Raw genomic sequence first — 24,828 nt, 5'->3', positions numbered from 1 at the left:
GGACTGGTGGCTACGTGCTAAGCTAACAAACATGTGGACTGGTGGCTACGTGCCAAGCTAACAAATATGTGGAGTGTGTAGATGAGTGAAGCAGAGCTCACCTGTTTAACCGTGTTCTGCATCAGTTCACTCACTTCCTCCTGTGTCATGGTGCGAGCTGATGACATCACAACCCCATCAGCAAACTGACCTGGGGGCACGCTGTCTCACACACACACACACACACACACACACACACACACACACACACACACACACACACACACACACACACACACACACACACACACACACACACACACACACACACACACACACACACACACACACACACACACACACACACACACACACACTCTAAAGCTTTTTCTATCCAGACACGTACATCACTTATAAACCATTTCTACCACTTTTACACCTAATGTCACATATATTGATCATTATTGTCACTTTTAACCTCTTTTCACCAGATTTCATCATTATTTTTACCAATTTAACCACATTCACCATTTGTCATGACCATTATTTACCAGTTTAAACTAAATGTTCTAATATTAACAATTTGAACCCTTTTCACTACTTTTTCTGTCTGTTTTTATCCACTTTAATTTATAACTTTTAACCAGTTTCTGTGGTTTTTAAAATCTCATTTCACCTCCTTTTCCACCATTTTTATTCACTTTGAACCATTTTATTAATGATTAAAACCAGGATTTCCATCTTTAAGATGATTATAATAATAATAATAAACGTTCCTGGATAACAGTGGATATTATTCAGATGAATAAATAAATGTGGTTATCACAGATTCATAGAACAATGGACCATCATTTTACTGACTTTATGGATGGACCCCAAAAATCTCTCCTTTATTCCCCCTTATAGATGGTCCTGTCTCCACATGACTGTTCTTCAATGTTCATGTCTGTGTTCAACCACCTTCAGCTACAGTGGGGGTCCCTGCTCTCTGGGACATTTATTTTGGAGGGTCCCTGCTCTATGGGACCTTTATTTTGGAGGGTCCCTGCTCTCTGGGACCTTTATTTTGGAGGTGAACAGGTTGAGAACCACTGGTATTGACTAATGTAATAAATATTGTGATGATGCTGTAACATCAGCTTCTTCCTCTTCTTCTTCTGGCCTCATGGACCAGGCGTGTAGAACCTACGTAGGGAGGAAGGGGGCATGGCTCTGACCTGTTGCTAAAGCACAGCTGAGCCAATCCTTTGTGAGGTGAGGTGGTCTCATCAGGAACAAACTCCAAGATGTGGGGGTTGTCCTCGTTTCTGCAGATACAGCCTCTGCTGATGATGTGGAGGATACAGGAGAGAACATCACTGCTGCTGCAGCTCAGAGCCACGCCCTCAGCCTTCTGACACGACTCCATCACCTGCAGGAGGCACAGGTACAGGGTCACTATAGTCTGTGTGCTGAGGAAGAGGAGGAGGAGGAGGAGGAGGAGGAAGGGGAGGAGGAAGGGGAGGAGACCTTGTAGAGCAGGTTGTCAATGTGCAGCTGTTTGTGCTGCTTCATCATATTGACAATCACACAGTAGATGTAGTTCCTCTTCCTCTCCAGCAGTCCTGACACGTCCTCGTCCTCCTTCAGGTAGGTCTGATCGGGGAGAAGACGCACCGTCAGCGCTGGACCAGCAGCGCTCTGTGCTACCACCTGCTGGTTGACCCACAGCACACCTACAGCACACACACCACAATACACATTTAAACAGATATACCACAGGAAATATCTTTGAAATCATTGATCATGATTAACTATTTGGGTTTCCATCAAAATGTTAACGCAAATCATTTTAATGCACGTTAATCACATTTTTCTTATTTTTTTAGGCATCTGTGGTTCATCCGAGGTCAGCTCGTACTGTTGTTGGCTTGGAGCCACCTTAACTAATGATGCATTATGGGAAGTTGAGGCTTAACTTGTGTGGGAAGTGTAGTAGTAGACATCTATAGTTAGCATTAACAATGTGATTAAACATGATTAATTATAGTCAGATTTAAAATGAATCAGTTATATTTATTAGTGATTAATGTTGCTGATAAATAAACTTGTATTACAAGGACTAGGGGAGGAGTTAGGGCTGTGGTTGGCTCACCTTGGGTCATGTGATCTGGTGTGCTGCATGTGATTGGTCCTCCAGTAGCAGTGAGAGGCTGCAGAGCATGGAGCAGGAACTCAGAGGACAGGCCGCTCTGCTGCAGGAGCTCCTTCACACTAACCTCCTACAAAACACATATATATATATATATATATATACCTAGGGCTGGGCGATAGGGACCAGAGATCATATCTAGATAAATTTCCTCTAAATAGTGTTAAATTCAATATATTTTATAATTAAACTGGGCCAAAGTCACAGTAAAAACACCACAGAGACCATTTATTGATCAGTAGCAGCTCATTATGAAGGACGTGGCCCCTTTAAGACACACAAGTTGAGACAGAGTGAGGGATGGGGAGAAAGAGGTGTATGTGTGTGTGTGTTACCTTTGTGTGGTTGAGCTTCAGCAGAATGAACATCTGTAAGGTGGAGACCTTCAGAGTCCAGGAGCCAAACATCAGCTCAGCGTGACCCAGCCATGTCCACTGGAGGCGCCGCGGCTTTACCACCACATCACACATCCTCTGACCTACACACACACACACACACAACACCACACTGACCTACAGTGGTACTAGTGTGTGTACTTGTAGTGGTACGTACCATGGCAGTAGAAGGAGGTGAACTGGTCTAGGTAGGAGCTCAGACCATCAGGGAGGTGTTTGTGAGGTTCCTCTAAGAAGCACAGAGAGGACACGGCCCAGCAGCGTGGAGACAGAACCAGAACATGGACCTCCTCCTGGTCCTCGTCCTCCTGGGAGCAGTCCATCCCCTGGTCCTGGTCCTGGTGGTAGTGTAGGTGCTGGTCCAGCTGCTGCAGCCTGTAGAGGTGGAAGTCCTGCTGCAGCTCCTCTGACTCCCTGAAGTTCTTCAACATTTGCTGAGGAAAATGACTGGGAAAACAGCTGGAGATGTTCTCCACCACAGAGGTCTCCAACCACTGGTTCCCCTCAGACAGGAGCCGGTCCGCCAGGTACATCCTAAACACATTATACACACAACCATAGACATGTTATAAACAAACACATTTATTACACACACACGTAAAACAAACTAAAAGTGTGAACAATGAATTCTTCAGTGTTTATTAAATTAATCTCATAATGATCAAATGTTACAACAAATAACAGGAATATGTTTTTGATATTCATAAAGTTTGTTGGATTGTTTTGTTTTTTGGCAAATTAATCAGTTGTATTGATCGATGAGTTATTAAATTAATTTGTGTTATGCTGAGTCTATTGATCAGGTCTGTGTGTGTGTGATAAATGTGTGTGTGTGTGTTATGTTAACACCTGTAGAAATGTTCAAAGCTGTTAGCTAGCTCCAGTCCAGAGAGGAACAGCGTGGGCTCCAGGAACATCTGTAACCTCTGCAGCGTGGAGCCATCAGACCCCGCCCTGCTGGACTGGATCATGTGATCAATGTAGTGAGCAAAGCGCTCGCTCACCTACACACACACAGAGAGAGAGAGAGGTGAAGCAGCTGTGATAGCGCTGTTAGCTTCATGGTTAGCGTGTGACTCACGTGTGTAGCGGAGCAGACAGAGAGCTGTAGTAGAGCAGAGGAGAAGCCCTGACGTAGAGCTACAACCATAGACACATGTTGACCAAACAGCTCCTCTGTGCTCTGCTTCAGACGCTCATAGAGCTGCACATAGAGCTGCACAAAGTCAACCTGAGCACTGCTCACACCCAGGAACGTCTTCACCTACACACACACACATATATATTATACACACACACACATATATGTACATATTATACACACACATATATACACATATTATACACACACATATATATATTATACACACACACACACATATATTATACACACACACACATATACACATATTATACACACACACATATACACACATATATAATATATACACACATATATGTACATATATATTATACACATATTATACACACACACACATATTATACACACACACACATGTACATAAATATTTTACACACACACACACATATTATACACACACATACATATTTATTAAAACTAAAAAGTTGACTTTATTTCTCATTAATGCACACTCAGCACCACATCTGGACAGAAAAAAACAGAAATGTAGAAATGTTTGTAAATGTATTAAAAAATAAAAAGTGAAATATCACATGGTCATAAGTATTCAGACCCTTTGCTCAGTATTGAGTAGAAACACCTTCTGAGCTCGTACAGCCATGAATCTTCTTGTGAATGATGAAGTTTTCCACACCTGGATTTAGGGATCATCTGACATTCTTCCTGTAGATCTTCTCCAGTTCCGTCAGGTTGGATGGTGAACGTTGGTGGACAGACATTTTCAGGTCTCACCAGAGATGATCAGTAGGGTCTGTACTTGGTCACATTCATCTTTCCCTCAATTGCAACCAGTCGTCCTGTCCCTGCAGCTGAAAAACACCCTTATAGCATGATGCTACCACCACCATGTTTCACTGTTGGGATTGTATTGGGCAGGTGATGAGCAGTGACTGCTTTTCTCCACACATACCACTTAGAATTAACACCAAAAAGTTCAATCTTGATCTGATCAGAGAATCTTATTTCTCATAATCTGGGAGTCGTTCATGTGTTTTTGTTAAACTCTATGCAGGCTTTCATGTGTCTTGCTCTGAGGAGAAGCTTCCATTGGGCCACTCTACCATAAAGCCCTGACTGGTGGAGGGCTGCAGTGATAGTTGACTTTGAGGAACTTTCTTCTATCTTCATACTGCATCTCTGGAGCTCAGCCACAGTGATCTTTGGGTTCTTCTTTACCTCTCTCACCAAGGCTCTTCTCACACGATTGTTCAGTTTGTCTGGACGACCAGGTCTAGGAAGAGTTCTGGTCATTCCAAACTTCTTCTATTTAAGGATTATGGAGACCACTGTGCTCTGAGGAACCTTAAGTGCTGCAGAAATTCTTCTGTAACCATGTCCAGATCTTTGCCTTACCACAATTCTGTCTCTGAGCTCCTTGGACAGTTCCTTCAACCTCATGATTGTCATTTGCTCTGACATGCACTGTGAGCTGTAAGGTCTTATATAGACAGATGTGGCCCTAATCAATCAATCAGTTTCATTAAACACAGCTGGACTCTAATGAAGGAGCAGAACCATCTCAAGGAGGATCAGAAGAAATAGACAGTATGAGTTAAATATGAGTGTCACAGCAAAGGGTCTGAATATTTATGACCATGTGATATTTCACTTTTTATTTTTTAATACATTTACAAACATTTCTACATTTCTGTTTTTTTCTGTCCAGATGTGGTGCCGAGTGTGCATTAATGAAAAATAAAATTTTTCGATTATAACAAATGTCTGCAATGAAACAAAGTATATATAAAATATAAAGGAGTCTGAATACTTTATATACTCACTGTATATATTATACACACACACAAACACATATATATTATACACACACACATATATACACACACAAACACATATATTATACACCCAAAAAACACAAATTATACACACTCACACACATATATATATATTATACACACACACATACAGTGGTGTGTGAAAGTGTTCCTGATTTCTTACTTTTTTTTCCACACTTTAATATTTCAGATCAAAAAATGTAAACAGTCAAATATAACACACAGTAAACACAAAATACAGGTTTTATTAATGAGGAAGAATGAAATCCAAAGCTACATGGCCCTGTATGATAAAGTGTTTACCCCCTAAACATAATAACTGGTGGGGCCTTTATAATGAGTCTAAAACAACACTGTGGAGGAATTATGACCCACTCATCTTTGTAGAATTATTGTAAATCAGACAGGTTTTCCAGCATGAACCTCTTTTTAAGGTCATGACACAGCATCTCAATAGGACTGAGGTCAGGACTTTGACTAGACCACTCCAACATCTCCATTTAGGTTTTCTTCAGCCATTCAGAGGTGGACTTGCTGGTGTGTTTTGGATCATTGTTCTGCTGTAGAACCCAAGTTGGCTTCAGCTTGAGGTCACTAACAGATGGTCAGATGTTCTCCTTCAGGATCTTTTGGTAGAATTCATGCTTCTATTTATCACAGCAGGTCTTCCTGAAGCAACAAAACAGCCCCAGACCATCACACTACCACCACCGTATTTTACTGTTGGTATGATGTTCTTTTTCTGAAATGTGCTGTTATTTTACACCAGATGTAATGGGACACAGACCTTCTCTAAAGTTCCACTTTTGTCTCGTCAGTCCACAGAATATTTTTCTAAAAGTCTGAGGATCATCAAGATGTTTTCTGACCTTAATGTTGTTGTTGCTTAGCAGTGGTTTTGGTCTTAGAACTCTACCATACAGACCATTTAACCCAGTGTCTTTGTTATGATGGAGTCATCAACACTGACCTTCACTGAGGAAAGTGATGCCTGCAGTTCTTTAGATGTTGTTGTGTGGTCTACTGTCACCTCATGGATGAGTCGTTGCTGTACTCCTGGGAAAATTCACCACTGTTCTGTGTTTTGGGTGACCTTATTGTGCAGGTCCGCCCAAAAAGTGCAAAAAATGGATTTACCAACACCAGATCCACGTACAAGTCATTGTACAATATTTACAGCTTTCTCAGGCTTTTTTCTGGAGTTGGTATCTGCCATGTACTCAGCTCCCCTTCATACACACACACTACTCCTAGTGCTGAAGGCCTCTTATATAGCATGAAGCCCCTCCCCCAACACAATTAAGAAAGAAAAAAAACAACAGTCTCTCTACAGAGAAACTAAATCACAAGATAATTATTTTTGGAAAACAGAAAGTCACATGACTTCCAGTGACATCACTCATGTGCGCCCTGCTTATGACGCAATATAATGCGGAAGACGCATTCACTCAGGTTGGCTGTGTGAGTGTATGAATGAGTGATGTATACTGGAGAAATGTTAGCAACTCACAGAAAACTGTGGATGGTAAAAGGCTTGAGCTGCGACAAAGTGTGCACCCATGGTGGCCGAAGACCAAGTGTGCACCCATGGTGGCCGAAGAAAGGAAACCTAAAGACAGTGGTAAACGGACGGAGCAGTAATGAGTGCGCGTGTACATGTGTGTTAGCGTCGTGGCCTCCCCGCGCTAGCTGACGGGGCTACTCCGTCACAGTCAGGTTCAGGTAGGTCCTATTGAAGTGATTCCTAGATTGAGAACAGGTGTGCAGTAATCAGGCCTGGGTGTGGCTACAGGTGTGATCAACCACAGTTATGTTTTAATAGGAGCTGGGGGGCAAACACTATATCACACAGGGCCGTGTAGCTTCGAATTTTTTTCTTCCTCATTAATAAAACCCTTCATTTAAAAACATTTTGTGTTTCCTTGTGTTAACTTTGATGTTTAGTGTGATGATCTGAAACATTTAAGTGTGGAAAACATGCAAAAAAGTAAGAAATCAGGAAGGGGCAAACACTTTTACACACAACTTTATATCTCTCACACACACACACACACACACACACACACACACACACACACACACACACACACACACACACACACACACACACACACACACACACACACACACACACACACACACACACACACACACACACACACACACACACCTGGACATACCAATAATCAATAATCCACTGATCAATAATGGTCTGACCTGGCCTGTTACCACCTCCTTCCAGCAGAGGGCGATGTCTGCTATGCTGCTGCACTTCTCTTTGGCTCTGGCTCCAGAAGAAGAGGAGGAGGAGGAAGAGGAGGAGGACTCTTTGATCTTTCCATCCTTTGCATCTAAACATTAAAACATTAAAATATTATAACATTAAAATATTATAATGGTAACACTTTAGTTTAGGGAACACCTTCTAATTATTAGTTAGTTGCTTATTAGCATTAGTAATATATTGACTCTTAGTCATCATTAGGTACTTATTAATGCCTTATTATACACTTAATGGCAGTCTCGCAGTCCAACCCGGGTTAGGGTTATGGTTAACATTAACCCTAATCCTAGCATGTTGTAATTCATATACAACAACTTCCTTACTTACTACTAATAAGTAATAATTCTGAGGTTATTGAGGGAAAAATCTTAGTTAATGGCTTACTGTTTGTATAATAAGTTCATGCAGAATAAGGCATTGATAAGTACTTAATAATGACTAATAAAGAGTCAATATGTTACTAATTTGCATGCTAATAAGCAACTAATTAATGGTTAACAAGTGTTCCCTAAACTAAAGTGTTACCATTATAACATTAAAACATTAAAACACAACATCTAAATATTATAACATAACATCTAAACATTAAAACAAACATGGTCACATGGTGTTTCCATAGTAACGAGCACCCAGCAATGCTCAGCACTGTGTGACTGTGACTAAAACATGTGTACATGAAATGTTAATGTCACTTAGGTAATAACAATGATTGATTAGTTAATGTGATCTCCTCAGGTCTCCAGCAGAGGGCGCTGTGCTGTGGTATCTGGACTTACTCTTCTGATCTTTGCTTCCATTCAAACCACCTGAAACAAGACAGTTATTAATTATTACTAATGACACAATTATTACATGGTGTCCACTCTCTCAGTAACAAATGTGATCTAATGTTATAATCAGTGATCTAATGTTATAATCAGTGATCTAATGTTATAATTAGTGATCTAATGTTATAATCAGTGATCTAATGTTATAACCAGTGATCTAATGTTATAATCAGTGATCCAATGTTATAACCAGTGATCTAATGTTATAATTAGTGATCTAATGTTATAACCAGTGATCTTATGTTATAACCAGTGATCTAATGTTATAACCAGTGATCTAATGTTATAACCAGTGATCTAATGTTATAACCAGTGATCTAATGTTATAACCAGTGATCTAATGTTATAACCAGTGATCTAATGTTATAACCAGTGATCTAATGTTATAACCAGTGATCTAATGTTATAATCAGTGATCTAATGTTATAACCAGTGATCTAATGTTATAACCAGTGATCTAATGTTATAATTAGTGATCTAATGTTATAATTAGTGATCTAATGATATAATCAGTGATCTAATGTTATAATCAGTGATCTAATGTTATAATCAGTGATCTAATGTTATAATCAGTGATCTAATGTTATAATTAGTGATCTAATGTTATAATCAGTGATCTAATGTTATAATCAGTGATCTAATGTTATAATCAGTGATCTAATGTTATAATTAGTGATCTAATGTTATAATCAGTGATCTAATGTTATAATCAGTGATCTAATGTTATAATCAGTGATCTAATGTTATAACCAGTGATCTAATGTTATAACCAGTGATCTAATGTTATAACCAGTGATCTAATGTTATAATCAGTGATCTAATGTTATAACCAGTGATCTAATGTTATAACCAGTGATCTAATGTTATAATTAGTGATCTAATGTTATAATTAGTGATCTAATGATATAATCAGTGATCTAATGTTATAATCAGTGATCTAATGTTATAATCAGTGATCTAATGTTATAATCAGTGATCTAATGTTATAATCAGTGATCTAATGTTATAATTAGTGATCTAATGTTATAATCAGTGATCTAATGTTATAATCAGTGATCTAATGTTATAATTAGTGATCTAATGTTATAATCAGTGATCTAATGTTATAATCAGTGATCTAATGTTATAATTAGTGATCTAATGTTATAATCAGTGATCTAATGTTATAACCAGTGATCTAATGTTATAATCAGTGATCTAATGTTATAATCAGTGATCTAATGTTATAATTAGTGATCTAATGTGATCCACTCACTAGATCTAGGCGGAGCTCTCAGCTCCACTCCACACTCTCTACTCGTGTCCACATGAACCAACAGGTGAGTCAAACGTCTGACTCTGGAGTTAAAGACGGCGGCTCTGCCTCGACAGCGGCGTGATGACTCAGCGTTTTTCAGATACTCACTGAGCAGCCATGACAGAGGGCTGACTGCCCCGGACTCTGTATAATATAACACACAGGAAGAACAGTTCAATAAACAGCTTTACTTTTATATTATTATATATTATATACCTGTGTGTGTAATGTGTGTGTACCTGTGTGTGTAATGTGTGTGTACCTGTGTGTGTAATGTGTGTGTACCTGTGTGTAATGTGTGTGTACCTGTGTGTGTAATGTGTGTGTACCTGTGTGTGTAATGTGTGTGTACCTGTGTGTAATGTGTGTGTACCTGTGTGTGTAATTGCGTGTATAACTGTGTGTGTCATAATGTGTGTAATAATGTGTGTGCCTGTGTGTAACTGTGTGTAATGTGTGTGTACCTGTGTGTAACTGTGTGTGTACCTGTGTATAACTGTGTGTGTAACTGTGTGTGTAATAATGTGTGTGTAATGTGTGTGTAATAATGTGTGTGTAATAATGTGTGTACCTGTGTGTGTAATAATGTGTGTACCTGTGTGTGTAATAATGTGTGTGTAATAATGTGTGTACCTGTGTGTGTAATAATGTGTGTGTAATAATGTGTGTACCTGTGGGTGTACCTGTGTGTAACTGTGTGTGTACCTGTGTGTGTACCTGTGTGTAATGTGTGTGTACCTGTGTGTGTAATGTGTGTGTAATGTGTGTGTACCTGTGTGTAATGTGTGTGTACCTGTGTGTAATGTGTGTGTACCTGTAATTGTGTGTGCAATTGTGTGAGTAACTGTGTGTAATAATGTGTGTGTAATAATGTGTGTACCTGTGTGTGTAATGTTGTGTAGCGTGTGTTTACCTGTGTGTAATGTTGTGTACCTGTGTGTGTAATGTGTGTGTAATGTGTGTGTAACGTGTGTGTACCTGTGTGTGTACCTATGTGTGTAATGTTGTGTAATGTGTGTGTAATGTTGTGTAGCGTGTGTTTACCTGTGTGTGTAATGTTGTGTACTATGGGGAGGATCAGGGCCTCCCAACATGTTTGTCCCAGAGCTTCTGCAGCTTCAACATCAGAAAGGAAACGATCAGCAAACATCTGCTCATGTTTCAGAGCGTTGTTCAATCTGAGGTACACAGACACAGGATTAGAGATTATAGCATCTAGCGTGTGTGTGTGTGTGTGTGGGGGGGGGTGGGGGTGGGGTATCCTTGGTGTTCTGACACTGACTTGTTGAAGAGCGTGAACAGCTGGTTGTGGTCCTGGAGGACCTCCTGGCTCCAGGTGTGGGCCTTGGTGCTGTAGAATAGGTAGGTCCTGCAGCACAGCTGTTCTTTAAAAACGGGCCAGAACGTGGGCTTTGGACCCAGAACCTCAAACCCGTGGACACGAGTGTCGATCCCGCCCTGAAAGGAAGACGTGGCTGTATGTGAGGGCGGCGCCAGCAGGTGGACTTGACACAGGGGTGGAGCTGAATCTTACCTGCTGACACCGTTTGATCCTGATCTGGATGATGGACCAGAACCGGGTCATATTCTCCAGCAGAACCACACGGCTAGACGACGGAGTCACGTTGACCTGCAGGTAAACAGGGGAACAGGAGAACAGGTAAACAGATAAACAGGTAGACAGGTGAACAAGTGGACAGGTGAACAGGGGGCGGTACTCTTACCGTGTTCAGCTCTGTGTTGATGTTGGTAGCATCGTCTCCTCCCAGAACCAGGATCCGGGCTGGCATGTAGCTGGAGTCCTCACTGGACACCAGGACAGCCAGTTGTCTGGAACACACAGAACATTTCAGTGGGTGTGGCACCAAGAGGAAGTCAACCGCCAACACGATGAACATTCAGAGCCCGCCATGGTCAAAGTGCTGTTAACGCTACCTGATGACCACGCCCTTGTGCATGTGCAGGTTGATGAAGTGCGACCCGGTGCATCCGTTGGACTCCCAGTACGTCTTTGGGTTCCTGTCCGTCAGTTTGTTAGCTCGATGGTGATTGGACGAAACCTCCACCTTCTCCCAGCATTTGTCCTCCTTCAGCTCCACACTGGACCCTACGCACACGCACACGCACTCAACCTGGGGCTTCCTCGCACCAAGTCACCTGTGAAGGGGCGGAGCTACACACCTTGGCATAGGTTTCTGAGGAAGACGTCAAAGAAGGGGATGTTGATTGGCTGGTGGCTGCGGCGGTGCTCCTCAATCTGCCCCAGAACCATCTGAGAGAAAGACCACAGCCAATAAGAGAACAGGACACGCCCATCAAATCATCCAACAAACAGGGTGAAGGCCCCTCTATGATCAGGAGAGGCGAGACTCAGCTGACCCAAGATACACCCAGACCACTACCCTAGACCTGAAAGGCTTTGGGATCCCCAAGAAGAGCTACTGAGAGAGGAACATCTGGGAGAGGAACATCTGGGCTTTTCTGCTGAGGATTCTGATCCAACAACCCAGACCAGATATGAGGAGAGGATGAATATGATCCTCTACACATATACTGTATGGAACATGGTTCTTTCCCTGTTTGGGTCTCTCAGGTGTTCCTCAGGTAACACACTGGTCCTGTGGTTTCCATGGTTACCTGGATGCAGCCTGCAAGCACGCTGGTGGTCATCTTCTTGTAGAGATTGGCATACTTGTCACAGTCATTGACGCTGTCCCGTAGCTCGCTGAGCAGCAGCATGGAGCTGTGTTTGTCCTGCACTTTGATCAGAACCTCTTTGGCTCCCAGACGACTCATCACCACCGCACAGTCCTTGTTCAGGGACGCCAGGCGGTACAGGAACCGCAGCAGCAGCTGCACCACCTGCAGGCCACAGATAGAGGTGAAGCTAAGACCCCTGACCCCATGGCTCCTCGTTGACCTCTGACCTCTACCTCTTTGTCTGTAATGAAGGCGACCACAGATGCTAGGATGGGTTCGATACTCTCATGCCACGGCAGCTCGTCGTCCTCATAGTGGTCCAGGAACCTGTGGAGGATCCTGGAGGGGACCACAGCCAATCAGAGAGCTGCAGCAATGCACACTGTGAGGTCAAAGGTCAGAGGCCCACCTGAGGATGGAGAGCTGCACGGCTCGGTCCGTTCGGTGCTGCTCCATCAGACGCAGAAGGTCCTGGAAGGTCTCCTTGTTGTGGGTGACCTGGGGACACATGGAGGTCAGGGTGTGTGTGTATGCGCGTGCACGTGTGTGTGTGTACCAGGGTGCAGTCCTCCAGGTGTGTGTTGTCGTCACACAGCAGTTGTTCCAGAGTGTGAATCACATCTTTGTTCGCCGTCACTTCTTTCAGGCTCACAACCAACATCTGCAGCTCAGAGTGCTGCAGGTCCAGGTCTACACACACACACACACACACACGCACACGCACACGCACACAGTAAATACACACACACAATAACTACATACACGTACGTACACACCTTGTGCGTCCTTATGAACCCTGCTGATGTGGCTCAGGGCGATGATGGCCAACATGGACTCAGAGCTGGACAGCTTCACACACTTCCTGAGGACACTGATGACATCACAGGAAACCAGCTGCTGAGCCAGGCTCTGATGGTTGGAGACCAGCGCCATGACGACCAGCAGACCGTTACGCACGGAGCTACACACGCACACACACACTGCCTGATCAGCTGTTTTTAACCTTTAGGTCATTCCAACTAGGCCCCGCCCCCTGAGGCTCACCCCCTGCCCTGCAACAGCAGGTCGATGGCGGCAGGAATGGTTCCCAACAGTCCTCTGCAGCCATCTGAGGAGGCGGAGCCGATGCTGGCGAAGATCTCCAACATCATCTGTACGTTGGACTCAGAGAGCGCTGCCATGTCACTGCTTGAGCCGCCGCCCAGGTCGTGTTTCCCCGCCCCCGTGACCACCTTCAGGGTCTGAGAGGAGACGGTCAGCGGCCCGTCTCAGTGAGACCCCCCCCCTCGATTGCACGTTACTCACGGCCAGCGCCATCTGCTGCACAGATGCATCGCTGCTGAACTGTCTCATGCACGACAGCACTGCTTTGACTCCGCCCTCTGTGGCGAAGGACACCCTCCAATCATATCGCAGCATGAGCAGGTAAGTCACACGCAGCGTAGCCACCACCACATCTGGGGTGGAGGTCAGGAGCTCCACCAGTAGCTTCAGCACTCGGTCCCTGGAAAACCCACAGTTACAGTTACCAACAGACGTGGACAGATGGTCAGTGGGGGGGGGTGTCTCACCTGAGGCCGTGGGCCGAGGCGATGCGTGTGTTCCTGTCCTGAGACGTTTTGTCCTGCAGGAGGCGGGACAGGAAGAGCACAGCAGGAAGTTGCTGCTCTGAGGACGCTCCACTCCTCAGGACATCCACCACCTCACCAAGCTTCTCCAGGAGGGATCTCCTACCCTGGACCCTCAGACTGTTGAAGGCTACACACACACACACACACACACACACACACACACACACACACACACACACACACACACACACACACACACACACACACACACACACACACACACACACACACACACACACACACACACACACACACACACACACACACACACACACACACACACACACACACACACACACACACACACACACACACACACACAGTATCTAATGGAGCTATATAAATGAGAAGCTGTCAGTCAGGTGGGGCCCTACCTTTGATCCTGTCTTCCATGTCTCCTGGGAACCTGCTTAGGTCCTCTGACAGAAAGTCACCCTCACACTCAACATCTTTGTGTTTGTTGTGGTTCTCTTCCTCGGTTTCATCATCCGTCTGATCGTGGATGTCCTCCTCCATCCCCTCCTCCTCCGTCTTAGCCTTCTTACACAGCAGTCCTGGTGCTGCTCTGTGATTGGCTCCTGTAGCTGCAGAACAGAGCATGCTCAGATAGGTAAATGACCACTGGTTAGGGCTGGGCATCAAGTTATTGGTCCCAGGACTAACTTTCTGATTCTCACGGAATCGTTAAAATTTTTTAATTAAAATTTTTCAACACTAATCCACAAAAAGCGTTTGCGTAAGTCAGCACCCCCCTCCTCACTGAGGAAGTAAAGCAACCCCCCCGCTATATATATTTGTATTTTCTGTTGTATATTATATATGTATTTATATACTGTACTATTCATAGTGATGAAGGAAGGAGAGGTCCGCTACTTGTTAAAGGATTTTAATGCTAACATTACTCTATTATAATAGTGCTACTTTTAATCTTGTAAAAGTGAAGCCTTGTGCTGTTGGAACTTTTTGTCACTGGATGTCTGACGGATTGTGAAACTTACCTGAAGCGTTGGACAACTCTCACAGTGACCGGACACAATGCTGAAATATTCCATATCCCAACTGCTCAGTAAAAATCGGGCGTTCCCTCCGCCTTGTATAACAGCCATAAAGAAGCTTGGGCATGAACACCGACCACGGTACATCCAACAAAGTGCCCGCAAAAAGTTTGTTTTTCTGCAACACAGTTCGGCTACAATCCCATCCATCTGGTCCTCTCCTGCACGCCTCACACACCTATCACGTCATCGGAACACAAGTACACCTGGGATATGTAGTAGTAAACTGGTTGTGAGAGGCTATAATGCAAAATCGGGGGTGAATTACAGTGTGCTGCCGAGTACACAGAGACACTCACCATCTCCTCTTTCTTATGCCACCATGGAATTGTTTAATACACAATCCTTTACAAATAAATCTCACCTAATCGGTGACCATAGTCTGGATAAAAAACTGGAGCTTTTGTTTCTTGTTGAAACATAGCACAAGAATGGGGAGCACCTTATCCAGTCACACTGCCATGTTTCACCGTTCAGCGTAGCGATACGAGAGTTGTTTCTACAGTGAATTGAGTCACAGAGAGAACTGAGACGGACTAAAAGGACCAGCGTTTTATTATTTTCTTTGGCTGCAGCACGTGAAACACCGCCAAACGGAGTCAATCACAGACAAAAGGTGTGTGTTTACTGTTATTATCACTACTACTGCCTCATCTCTGTACCTACAGTGTGTGTGTGTGTGTGTGTGTGTGTGTGTGTGTGTGTGTGTGTGTGTGTGTGTGTGTGTGTTTCATTAACAGTAAACAATGACCAACATACTGTAGAGGTTGATAGAGGAGCTGACATGACGTTATGTTTAAAGTGATCTTTACAAAGCTGTCCATCTCCCCGTGGACCAGGTTACCTCACTGCTACGGGGGGTCGGGGTCCCCTCACCACCGCTAGATACACTTTTATACTTTGTTTACGAGTTTCCTATGTTTCTATTGAATAATAAAGTGCACGTTTTGAAACCGTTGTTTTAATGTTTGTGTCCAACTAAACACACATAGTTAGGTACAGTAGGTCAGTAATAATACAGAAATAAATAAAAACATTTTAAGATGCTTAAAAAACATAATTCATATTTTTATGTGACTGGAAGATAAACAAGAGCATTTTAAAGCTCATTTATAACAACAACACACAGCCACGCCCCCTAGCGGCAGGGCAGCCAATCGCATAGCGAGGCGTTCCCTCCACACAGAAGTAAAAAGGCCATCCTCTACGTCACAATGACGACATGGCCCTGACGTAGGTCCTGACGCTGAACCTTAAACCAGGCTTTACTCACAACACTATGTTCCATGTCAACCAATATCATCGTTGTTCGTGATCTAAACATACATGTGGATAACCCCTCCCCACACTGCTGCAGAGTTTCTGAGCCTGCTTGACTGCCTTGGCCTCCAGCAGCATGTGAAGACCCCCACACACTCCAGAGGCCACACGTTAGACATGATTATTACTGACTGTTTCCATTGGCAGTGTTGAAGTCTACGACTTGGGTGTGTCTGCCCATCAGGTGGTCTCTATGACATTTGCATTCCAGCTACCAAGTATAAGACCTTAACACCATATCTCCTTTAGAAATTTGAAGCGCATAAATCTTAATTCCATGGCTGCAGATCTCCAGTAACAGTGGATGAAGTAGTGAAGCATTACAACACATCCTTGAGCAGTGTTTTTGACCTCCATGCCCGTTAGGACCCGAAATGTCAGATTTGAGCGCTTCTCCCCCTGGTTCGCACAGGAGCTGCACCAAATGAAAACAGCTGACTGTCTCTTTCTAGAAAGTCTGGACTTACTGTCCACAAGCTGGCTTTTTGTGACTATCAAAAGGCCTACTTTACATTCTTGAAAGACGCAAGTGTGAAATACTACTCAAACGACATCCATGCATATCGATGTAAAAAAATCAAATATTGTCTGAGTGTGTGAGTGTGGCCCGAATATCTCCTTGAGGGGGTGTTTGTTCGACCTGAAACTTTATGAACAGCTTGCACATAGCCAGAGTGTGTGCATGCGTCATTTTGCAGTAATTTGGTGCTACTTCCGGTTCTGGGTCATCCAGTTGATGACGTCACTGTGGCTTTAAAAATGAAGGTCAATATTAAAAAACTTTTTTTATGCTAAAAGTTATTTAAGTTAATATTTCATGGTTATTTAAAATATTCCCATGATTCCAAACTTCCTTTAAATCACAGGTGACGGACTTCACTTCCTCCTCCCTCTCCATGACTGTGGGCGGCGGCTGTGCTGACGGCCAATAGCCGACCATATCACAAACTATCTGCTTCTTCAGACAGAGAAATGTAACTTTTCAGTGAGTGGATGGTCAACAACACGACTCCACTATGATTAACATTTTTTCGGTGCAAGGGTGAGTGTTTCTTCTTATATTATTCTATGTGTTAAGATACTAGCAGCTGCAATGCAAACACACACATACACACGGCTGATGTGCATGCGTGTGTGTGCCGGGATGTACATGCTGAACGCACACAGAGCCGTTTATAGGAAGTTGCGACTTTGGTGTTGCACAACGTTTATTTTTTGTGGTTCTTGCGGGTCTCTCTTTTTATCTCTGTGACGGATTATGTGCATGCGCGCTGATGCAAGTGTGTGTGTGTGAGAGAGCTAACACAGACACACTATTTATAATAAAAATATACTAAATGAGTAAAATAAAACAAATGCACAAAAATATACAAAAAGGCTCCAAAAACACACAAAATAACTCAAAATACACAAAACTAAATATTTATACAAAAAATAACTCCAGAATCACACTACAATGGCAACAAAAAGCAATAATTAAATAAAAAAAATTGCACAAAAAGACAATTGAAATAAACAATAATACACAATTTGAAGTCCAAACCATCCAAAAAAGAATTATTTCTGCCTTTTCCTTCTCATCTTCTGTCTTTTAAAGTAAATAATTTTCTTATGTTGGGCTATATAGTTGCGTGGGGCAGGGCCTTAAAAGGGTGGTGCACCATCCTCAGCAGAGGACATCGCCTCAGACCAGCAGGGCGCAAAGCGTGAGTAGATCATCCAGCTGATACGAGAGTGCAGTGTATGAAAGAGGAACAGAGGCGCCACCGATTTGTCAATCATTGGTTAATGTGCGTTAAGGATAAAATGCTTGGGGAAGGCATGAGTCAGACAGGTCAGCGTAATGCACTAACTGTGCAGCAGACGGTATGGTATCAGTGAGACGTCTTCTTGTTAGAATAATTTGATTTGAGTCGTGTTTAAGTTAAGAAAATAACTATTTGGTTAAATTAATAAAGCAAAATGATTAAAATTAAATCTTTAGTTAAAGATAAAGAAAAATTTCCAGGTGATGTCATAAGTTGAAAAATATAATAGAGGGTTTAAAGTGATGGATATTAATACTTAACACTTAGTAAAATGTGTATTTACAATTGAATAAATAAATTAACATTGTATAAATAAGTAAATACATTAATAAATAAATAAATAACACTAAATAAGTAAAAGCATGTCAATTTGAGGAAAATGTAATTGAGAAAAATATTTCAAAGTTTAAATGAATTTCAAACTAAGGATTTATAATAACGATTTATAATAACTATTTATAAATTGAGCAAGTTTTAGGTTTGATTTTTGGTATATTGTGTATTTGTTTATTAGTATAATTTGAGCATACTGTTTATTATTACAGAAACATGTAGTTTAAAGCAGGGAAAGGGATCAAGTTAACTAAAAATAATAGTGCTGGTAAATTTAGCTTCTTTATTTTAAATGCATATACAAAATCTCAGCATGAGAAAATTGTTAGATGACATATTTCAATTTCGATTAAATTTTTGATTTTTAAAAATATTTTATACATTTAAATGCATATACGTTTTATTTATTTTTTTCCAAATTCTGTTTTCCACATCAATTTTTTAAAATTCAGTTTTTTCAGAAATAATAATTTTTTCATAAAAAATTAGTTTTTAACTCCTGTGAGGAAACAAAATAAATACCAATAAAAAAGAAAACTATGATTAAACAAAAATGTAATTTAAAATAAAGTAAGATACAATTAAAAGGTAGATATTAGTTGTGGTGACATGGATTATTCTGACTGTTCATTTTTAATTATTTATATGTCATAAATATGTATGAGAACAGTATTATGTCCCCATATTTATCCTCAGGGATATGATTTACTGAATCTGATCAGGTTTATTGATTAAGTTTTGATCAACTTAATTTAAATAATTCTAATTTAAATGATCGTGATGACATCATTCCAGACTGTAATAATTAAAAAAAAAAAAAAAGGGCAACACATGTGTAAGAAGTGTATTTCACCACTAGGGGTCAGAATATTTACAGTATCAGAAGTGATCAATAATCTATGATGTTTCAGACTCTACAATCACTGGTATTGATGATCTTGTCCACAACAACAGAACAACTCTATCCACAGATCTTCTGTAGATCTGATGAGATGTTTAAACGCTCTGAGCAGGTGAAGATGATTAATGCTGACTCATGTTTTCATAGAGCGATGCAGCGCTACATGAGAAACAAACGGAGGTTAACAGACACATTAAAGTTAAACAGGCACTGGTAGCTCTGATTTAGGAGTCAGTGATGATTTGTTTAGTTTTGGCCAGTTTAGACTAGAGGTGGGAACCTCTGGGTACCTCACGATACGTGATACAAAGCTCACGATAACGATTATCTCACGATATGACGATACTGCGATTATCGATATATTGGTCAGAAATCAATCTACGATAATCTATGACATAAGAAAAAAAATATTAAATGAAAAAATATTTTTTTATTTTATATCTCTGAAAGACAATAAATATAAAAAGTGTCCTATGAACCGTGACACTATTTTAGTGAAACATTTCTGTAAATAAGTGTCAACATACCAATATAAACAAATAAGTATCTCCAATAGTAATTTATGTAAACAATAAATAGGGTCTTTATTACCAGTGACATCATTATAGTGAAAAAGCAGAAAAGGTTTTGGGAAATTTTTTTTTAAAAATCAATACTTAGCGGGAGCATATCGATAATCAAAAAAAAATGTGACATATTGCAGTATCGAGACATTGTCAATCCTAGTTTAGACGGTGTTTGAAACGGCTAGAGTGGGAAGGACATTTCTGCATAAAAAATGTCTTTTCCCTCACGGTGACGGCGTTTAAACCCAATTTTGCCCATTTCAGCGTTCAACAGTAAATTCTGTTTTCATTGTTCAATTCCGTGATTCCATCAATGTGGATTTTATAGAGCCCTAGTGTAGTTGTTAGCGCATTCAGACTCGTGGAGCAACAAAAAAAAAAAAGAGACTCGCTGTAGCGCATACAAGCATGTGTCCTGTAACATCTCTTGGTGAACATATACTGCATATCACTCAAATGATGGAGACAGAAAAAAAAAACCTTCAGCATCTGAGGTTACGTTATCGCAGTAGTGAAAACCTAAATATTGATGTGATTAAGGTTAATCGTTAATAGTTTCCAGCCATCCCAAGTACAACAACTTGTTTGAGAAGTTCCAGTCAGGCCTTTGCTCTGCCCACACACACAGACAGCATTGCTCAGGGTGACGAATGACCTGCTAATGGCAGCTGATGCGAGATCACCATCTCTGCTCCTCCTCCTCGACATAACAACAGCTTTTGATACAGTGGACCATACCATCCTCCTGGATCATCTCCACACCACCATTGGACTGTCAGGTATGACTTTACAGTGGTTCCAGTCCTACCTATCTGACAAAACTGAGTTTGTCCAAATGGGGATATATAAGTCCAGGCCACACCCAGTCACGTGTGGGGTGCCACAGGGGTCGGTGCTCGGCCCCATACTATTGACAACATACATGCTCCCCCTCGGTAATGTCATCAGCAAAAATGGGATCTCCTACCACAGCTATGCTGATGACAAGCAACTCTGTATCCAAACTTTCCCAAGTCCATGACACGAGTAACGGTATACCTTGAGGAGATAAAGGCATGGATGCTGTTAAACTTCCTCCAACTCAATTCCAAATTGCGCCTGAAAAATTTACATACTTAGGAATGGAGGTCACTAAAGTTTGCCAATTTTGCCAATATTTTAGAGGCATTTCAAAATAAGAGACAATTTGTTTTAAAATGTACCATTATATCTCACAGCCTCCTCCTTTCAAAAATTAGATTACATTTTTCTTCCATTCATTTGGAATTATAAGAACCACAGAATTAAAAAGAATCACCTTTTCAAACAAAAAAAATCAAGGTGGTTTAGCTCCGCCAGATTTCAAACTGTACTATTTTTCAATTTATATGCAATATGCTGTATACTGGCTGGACAACACTGCTATAATAGGGAGTTGGCTTGATATGGAACATGAAGAATGTATGCCCTACTCATTGGTGCAGTAGCTATGTCACCCATTTGTCTCAAAAATGTCAACAGCTTCAAGATAAATACAATTTAATTGCTAGTGATTTTTTCCATAATAAAAAAATATGTGAGATCCCATGCTCCATCCTTTGAATATCTGACCCCGAATAAATCAGATCAGTGCTTGACCACTTGTAATACAGAAAGACATGTGGTTTCATTTATATATAACATTTTGCAGGCACTCAAACAGGTGGATATGGCAAATATTAAGTCTGCATGAAGATATTTGGGCTAAGGGATTAAAATACGTTCAATTGTGTTCTATAAATACACGGCATTCTTTAATTCAGTTTAAAATACTGCATAGACAACACTATTCAAAGGCAAGGTTACATAGAATATTCCCTCAGGTTTCACCCATTTGTGATAAATGTGAATGTGAGGAGGCAAACTTATTGCACAGTTTTGTTATGTACACAAAGCTACAAAACTTTTTTAGCTTTGTTTTTGTTTTTCGCAAAGATTTTTAAGATGCAATTGGAGCCTGATCCTACTTTGATCATTATTGGGATTTCTGAACAGACGAGCAAACTGAAGACTCATCAGGGGATGTGTTATTATTTTACATCTTATTGTTTCTTTGTATTGTTAAAAAAAAGAAGCGCATTTGTGCCTATGTTCTTGTTAAAGTCTGAAGTGCTTCGCAATAAACATTGTTGAAACAAAACATCCTCCAACTCAATAGCACCAAAACTGAGGTAATAATTGTTGGAAAATTTCATCAGACTCACCCTCATCCATACCACAGCTCATCTTTGACAATCAGACCATAAATCTCTCCTCTGCAGTCACAAACCTGGGCATCCAGTTTGACCCTCAGCTAACTTTGTCAACATATCAAAAACCTGTGTAAAACATCATATTTTGATCTTTCATATTGCCAAACTGTTCTATTTTAATCGTTCCTGATGCAGAAAAACTTGTCCATGTCCATTTCCTCAACGCTGGACTACTGTAACAGACTTCTTATTGGGCTTCCTGCCAAAGACCTGAAAAGGCTCCAACATCTTCAGAACAGTGCAGCTAGAATACTTGTGTGAGCCAAGAAGTATGACCACACACACCCATTCTGTTTTCACTGCACTGGCTTCCAGTTTCTGCTAGGATTGAGTACAAACTCACAAATGCATCACTGGTCACGCTCTATTATACCTGCAGGAACTCATATCACGGCAACCCTCCACCTGCCCCCTCAGGTCATCCAGTAGCCTCCACCTTCATGTTCCTACCACCAAGCGCCGAACAATGGGGGACAGAGTCTTCTGCTCTGCTGCACCAAGGCTTTGGAACATCCTCCTCGTGGAGCTGAGATCATTACAAAATCTTTTAAACTCTTTTACAGCTAAATTGAAAACATACCTTGTTAGGAAGGCTTTTAATTGTTATTGTTTTTAAATGTGTGTTTTCTTGTAGCACTCAGAGATTCCCTGAATGAAAAGTGCATTACAAAATAAAATTATTATTATAAAAAGTCAAATGTTCATACAATTATAATTCATGATGAGGTTCAGATTATTTTATCAAGAAACAACTCTGGTTAGCAGCTCTAATAAACAGTCACTTTTTGACCATGACTCTTAAAAGAATCAGAATCAGGAATTGGAATCGTAATCGTTAATTTTCAAACGATGATGAATCCTACCCCTGGCCCCGCCCCTTACCAAACGGCTTCGCCTCCTCCACAATGGCTCTGCCCCTCAGGTAGTACATCTTGTAAGTGTGCGAGCACAGCAGCTCATTCACACACGCCGACGGCAGCTTCTGCTTCAGATAACACAGTAACCTGTAGGCCACGCCCCCAGGGACCGAGCAGCCAATAAGGGAGCAGTCAGACACATCCTACAGGGGACGAGCACATGCATGTCACCTGATTGATATGTACATGTATCGACGCAGTCGACATCATCACGCATCACAATGCATCCTGATAACCATTTATTTCAACACCCCTACTATATACACATATATATGTGCAAATATATATATATATACACATCTGTGTGTATATATATGTACACATATATATATATAGATACACACACATACACAAACCCTTTCCAAAAAATTTGAATATCATGGAAAAGTTGTTTAATTTCCATAATTCCATTCAAAAAGTTAAACTTTCATAGATTATAGATTCAGGGCCCACAATTTGAACAATTTCAAGTATTTATTTGTTTAGTTTTACATAATTTGGGCTTCCAGCACATAAAACCCACGAAAACAGTAATTCAAAAAATTAGAATACTGTGAAAAAAAACCAAGAGTTACAAATGTAACTATGGTTCTATGAATCCCGAATGACCGCCAGAGGCGGTGCTTTAAGCACTGAATATTCCCCTTCGCGCATGTGCAGTGCGAGTATGTATACCAACAATGTCACACGTAAGCCCTGGATGACCCGGAGGAAGTTTATATATTCAGGTGTCACTCCAGGGCCTTTTCCTACAGAATCTTCTCGCAAGCACACGACGAGTGAGAAAGAGCTCTGGCGGTCATTCGGGATTCATAGAACCATAGTTACATTAGTAACTCTTCGTTCTATTTCATCCCTGCTGACCGCCAGAGGCGGTGCTTTAAGCACTGAATGAAGAATCCTGCTTACCACCCTTCAGTGTGTAGGGTCAGAGGACTCTGGCCGAAGGACCACAGCCAATGGATGGGATGTGGCCACATTCACCCTGTGGAATCTGGAGAAAGTGCCCGGCAATGCTCATGAGGCCGCGGCACAAATGTCCTCCAGGGGCACTCCTCTCAGGGCAGCCCATGACGTAGCAACACTCCTGGTAGAGTGGCACCGCACACTAGATCGGAGGAGACTGTTACTTGCCCGATATGCATGGGCAATCACATCGTCAATCCAGTGGGACAGGTGCTGTTTGGAGACAGCACCACCCCTGTTAGGGCCACCGTAACAGAGAAAGAGCTCAAAAGACCCCCGAAAGCCTACAGCAGCTGCAATGTAGGCCCTCAGGGCCCGCACTGGGCACAACAGGCCAGGCTGGACCTCTGGCTCCACGGAAGAAGGGTTGAAGCTTGCCAGCCAAATGGGCTGGTTGAGGTGAGCGCGGGACAGCACTGTAAGGAGAAAAGCT

General features: G+C 41.7%; 1 protein-coding gene across 2 annotated transcripts in view; it reads right to left on the bottom strand.

The window, feature by feature from the left end:
* The window catches only part of cul9 (cullin 9), a 47,896-nt gene that overhangs the window by 5,542 nt on the left and 17,526 nt on the right, over nt 1-24,828 (bottom strand). The window contains exons 7-33 of one of the 2 annotated variants that reach the window (XM_028468156.1): nt 23,395-23,572; nt 14,634-14,843; nt 14,200-14,386; nt 13,934-14,132; nt 13,673-13,869; nt 13,405-13,589; nt 13,185-13,318; nt 13,038-13,126; nt 12,862-12,967; nt 12,566-12,790; nt 12,110-12,200; nt 11,864-12,035; nt 11,653-11,758; nt 11,463-11,558; nt 11,211-11,386; nt 10,973-11,106; nt 9,887-10,072; nt 8,581-8,610; nt 7,738-7,871; nt 3,647-3,829; nt 3,415-3,569; nt 2,723-3,099; nt 2,506-2,648; nt 2,114-2,240; nt 1,489-1,694; nt 1,197-1,390; nt 102-201 (exon numbers count right to left, since the gene is read on the bottom strand). In XM_028468156.1, coding sequence (XP_028323957.1) covers nt 102-201; nt 1,197-1,390; nt 1,489-1,694; nt 2,114-2,240; nt 2,506-2,648; nt 2,723-3,099; nt 3,415-3,569; nt 3,647-3,829; nt 7,738-7,871; nt 8,581-8,610; nt 9,887-10,072; nt 10,973-11,106; nt 11,211-11,386; nt 11,463-11,558; nt 11,653-11,758; nt 11,864-12,035; nt 12,110-12,200; nt 12,566-12,790; nt 12,862-12,967; nt 13,038-13,126; nt 13,185-13,318; nt 13,405-13,589; nt 13,673-13,869; nt 13,934-14,132; nt 14,200-14,386; nt 14,634-14,843; nt 23,395-23,572 — 4,320 coding nt within the window. The remainder of the gene's footprint in view (nt 1-101; nt 202-1,196; nt 1,391-1,488; nt 1,695-2,113; nt 2,241-2,505; nt 2,649-2,722; nt 3,100-3,414; nt 3,570-3,646; nt 3,830-7,737; nt 7,872-8,580; nt 8,611-9,886; nt 10,073-10,972; nt 11,107-11,210; nt 11,387-11,462; nt 11,559-11,652; nt 11,759-11,863; nt 12,036-12,109; nt 12,201-12,565; nt 12,791-12,861; nt 12,968-13,037; nt 13,127-13,184; nt 13,319-13,404; nt 13,590-13,672; nt 13,870-13,933; nt 14,133-14,199; nt 14,387-14,633; nt 14,844-23,394; nt 23,573-24,828) is intronic. The other variant, XM_028468158.1, reaches the window with a different exon arrangement.

This window comes from Gouania willdenowi, chromosome 15 (genome assembly GCF_900634775.1).
Source record: "Gouania willdenowi chromosome 15, fGouWil2.1, whole genome shotgun sequence".
NCBI classification, from domain to species: Eukaryota; Metazoa; Chordata; class Actinopteri; order Blenniiformes; family Gobiesocidae; genus Gouania; species Gouania willdenowi.
This window is presented reverse-complemented; position numbering and strand designations above follow the sequence as displayed.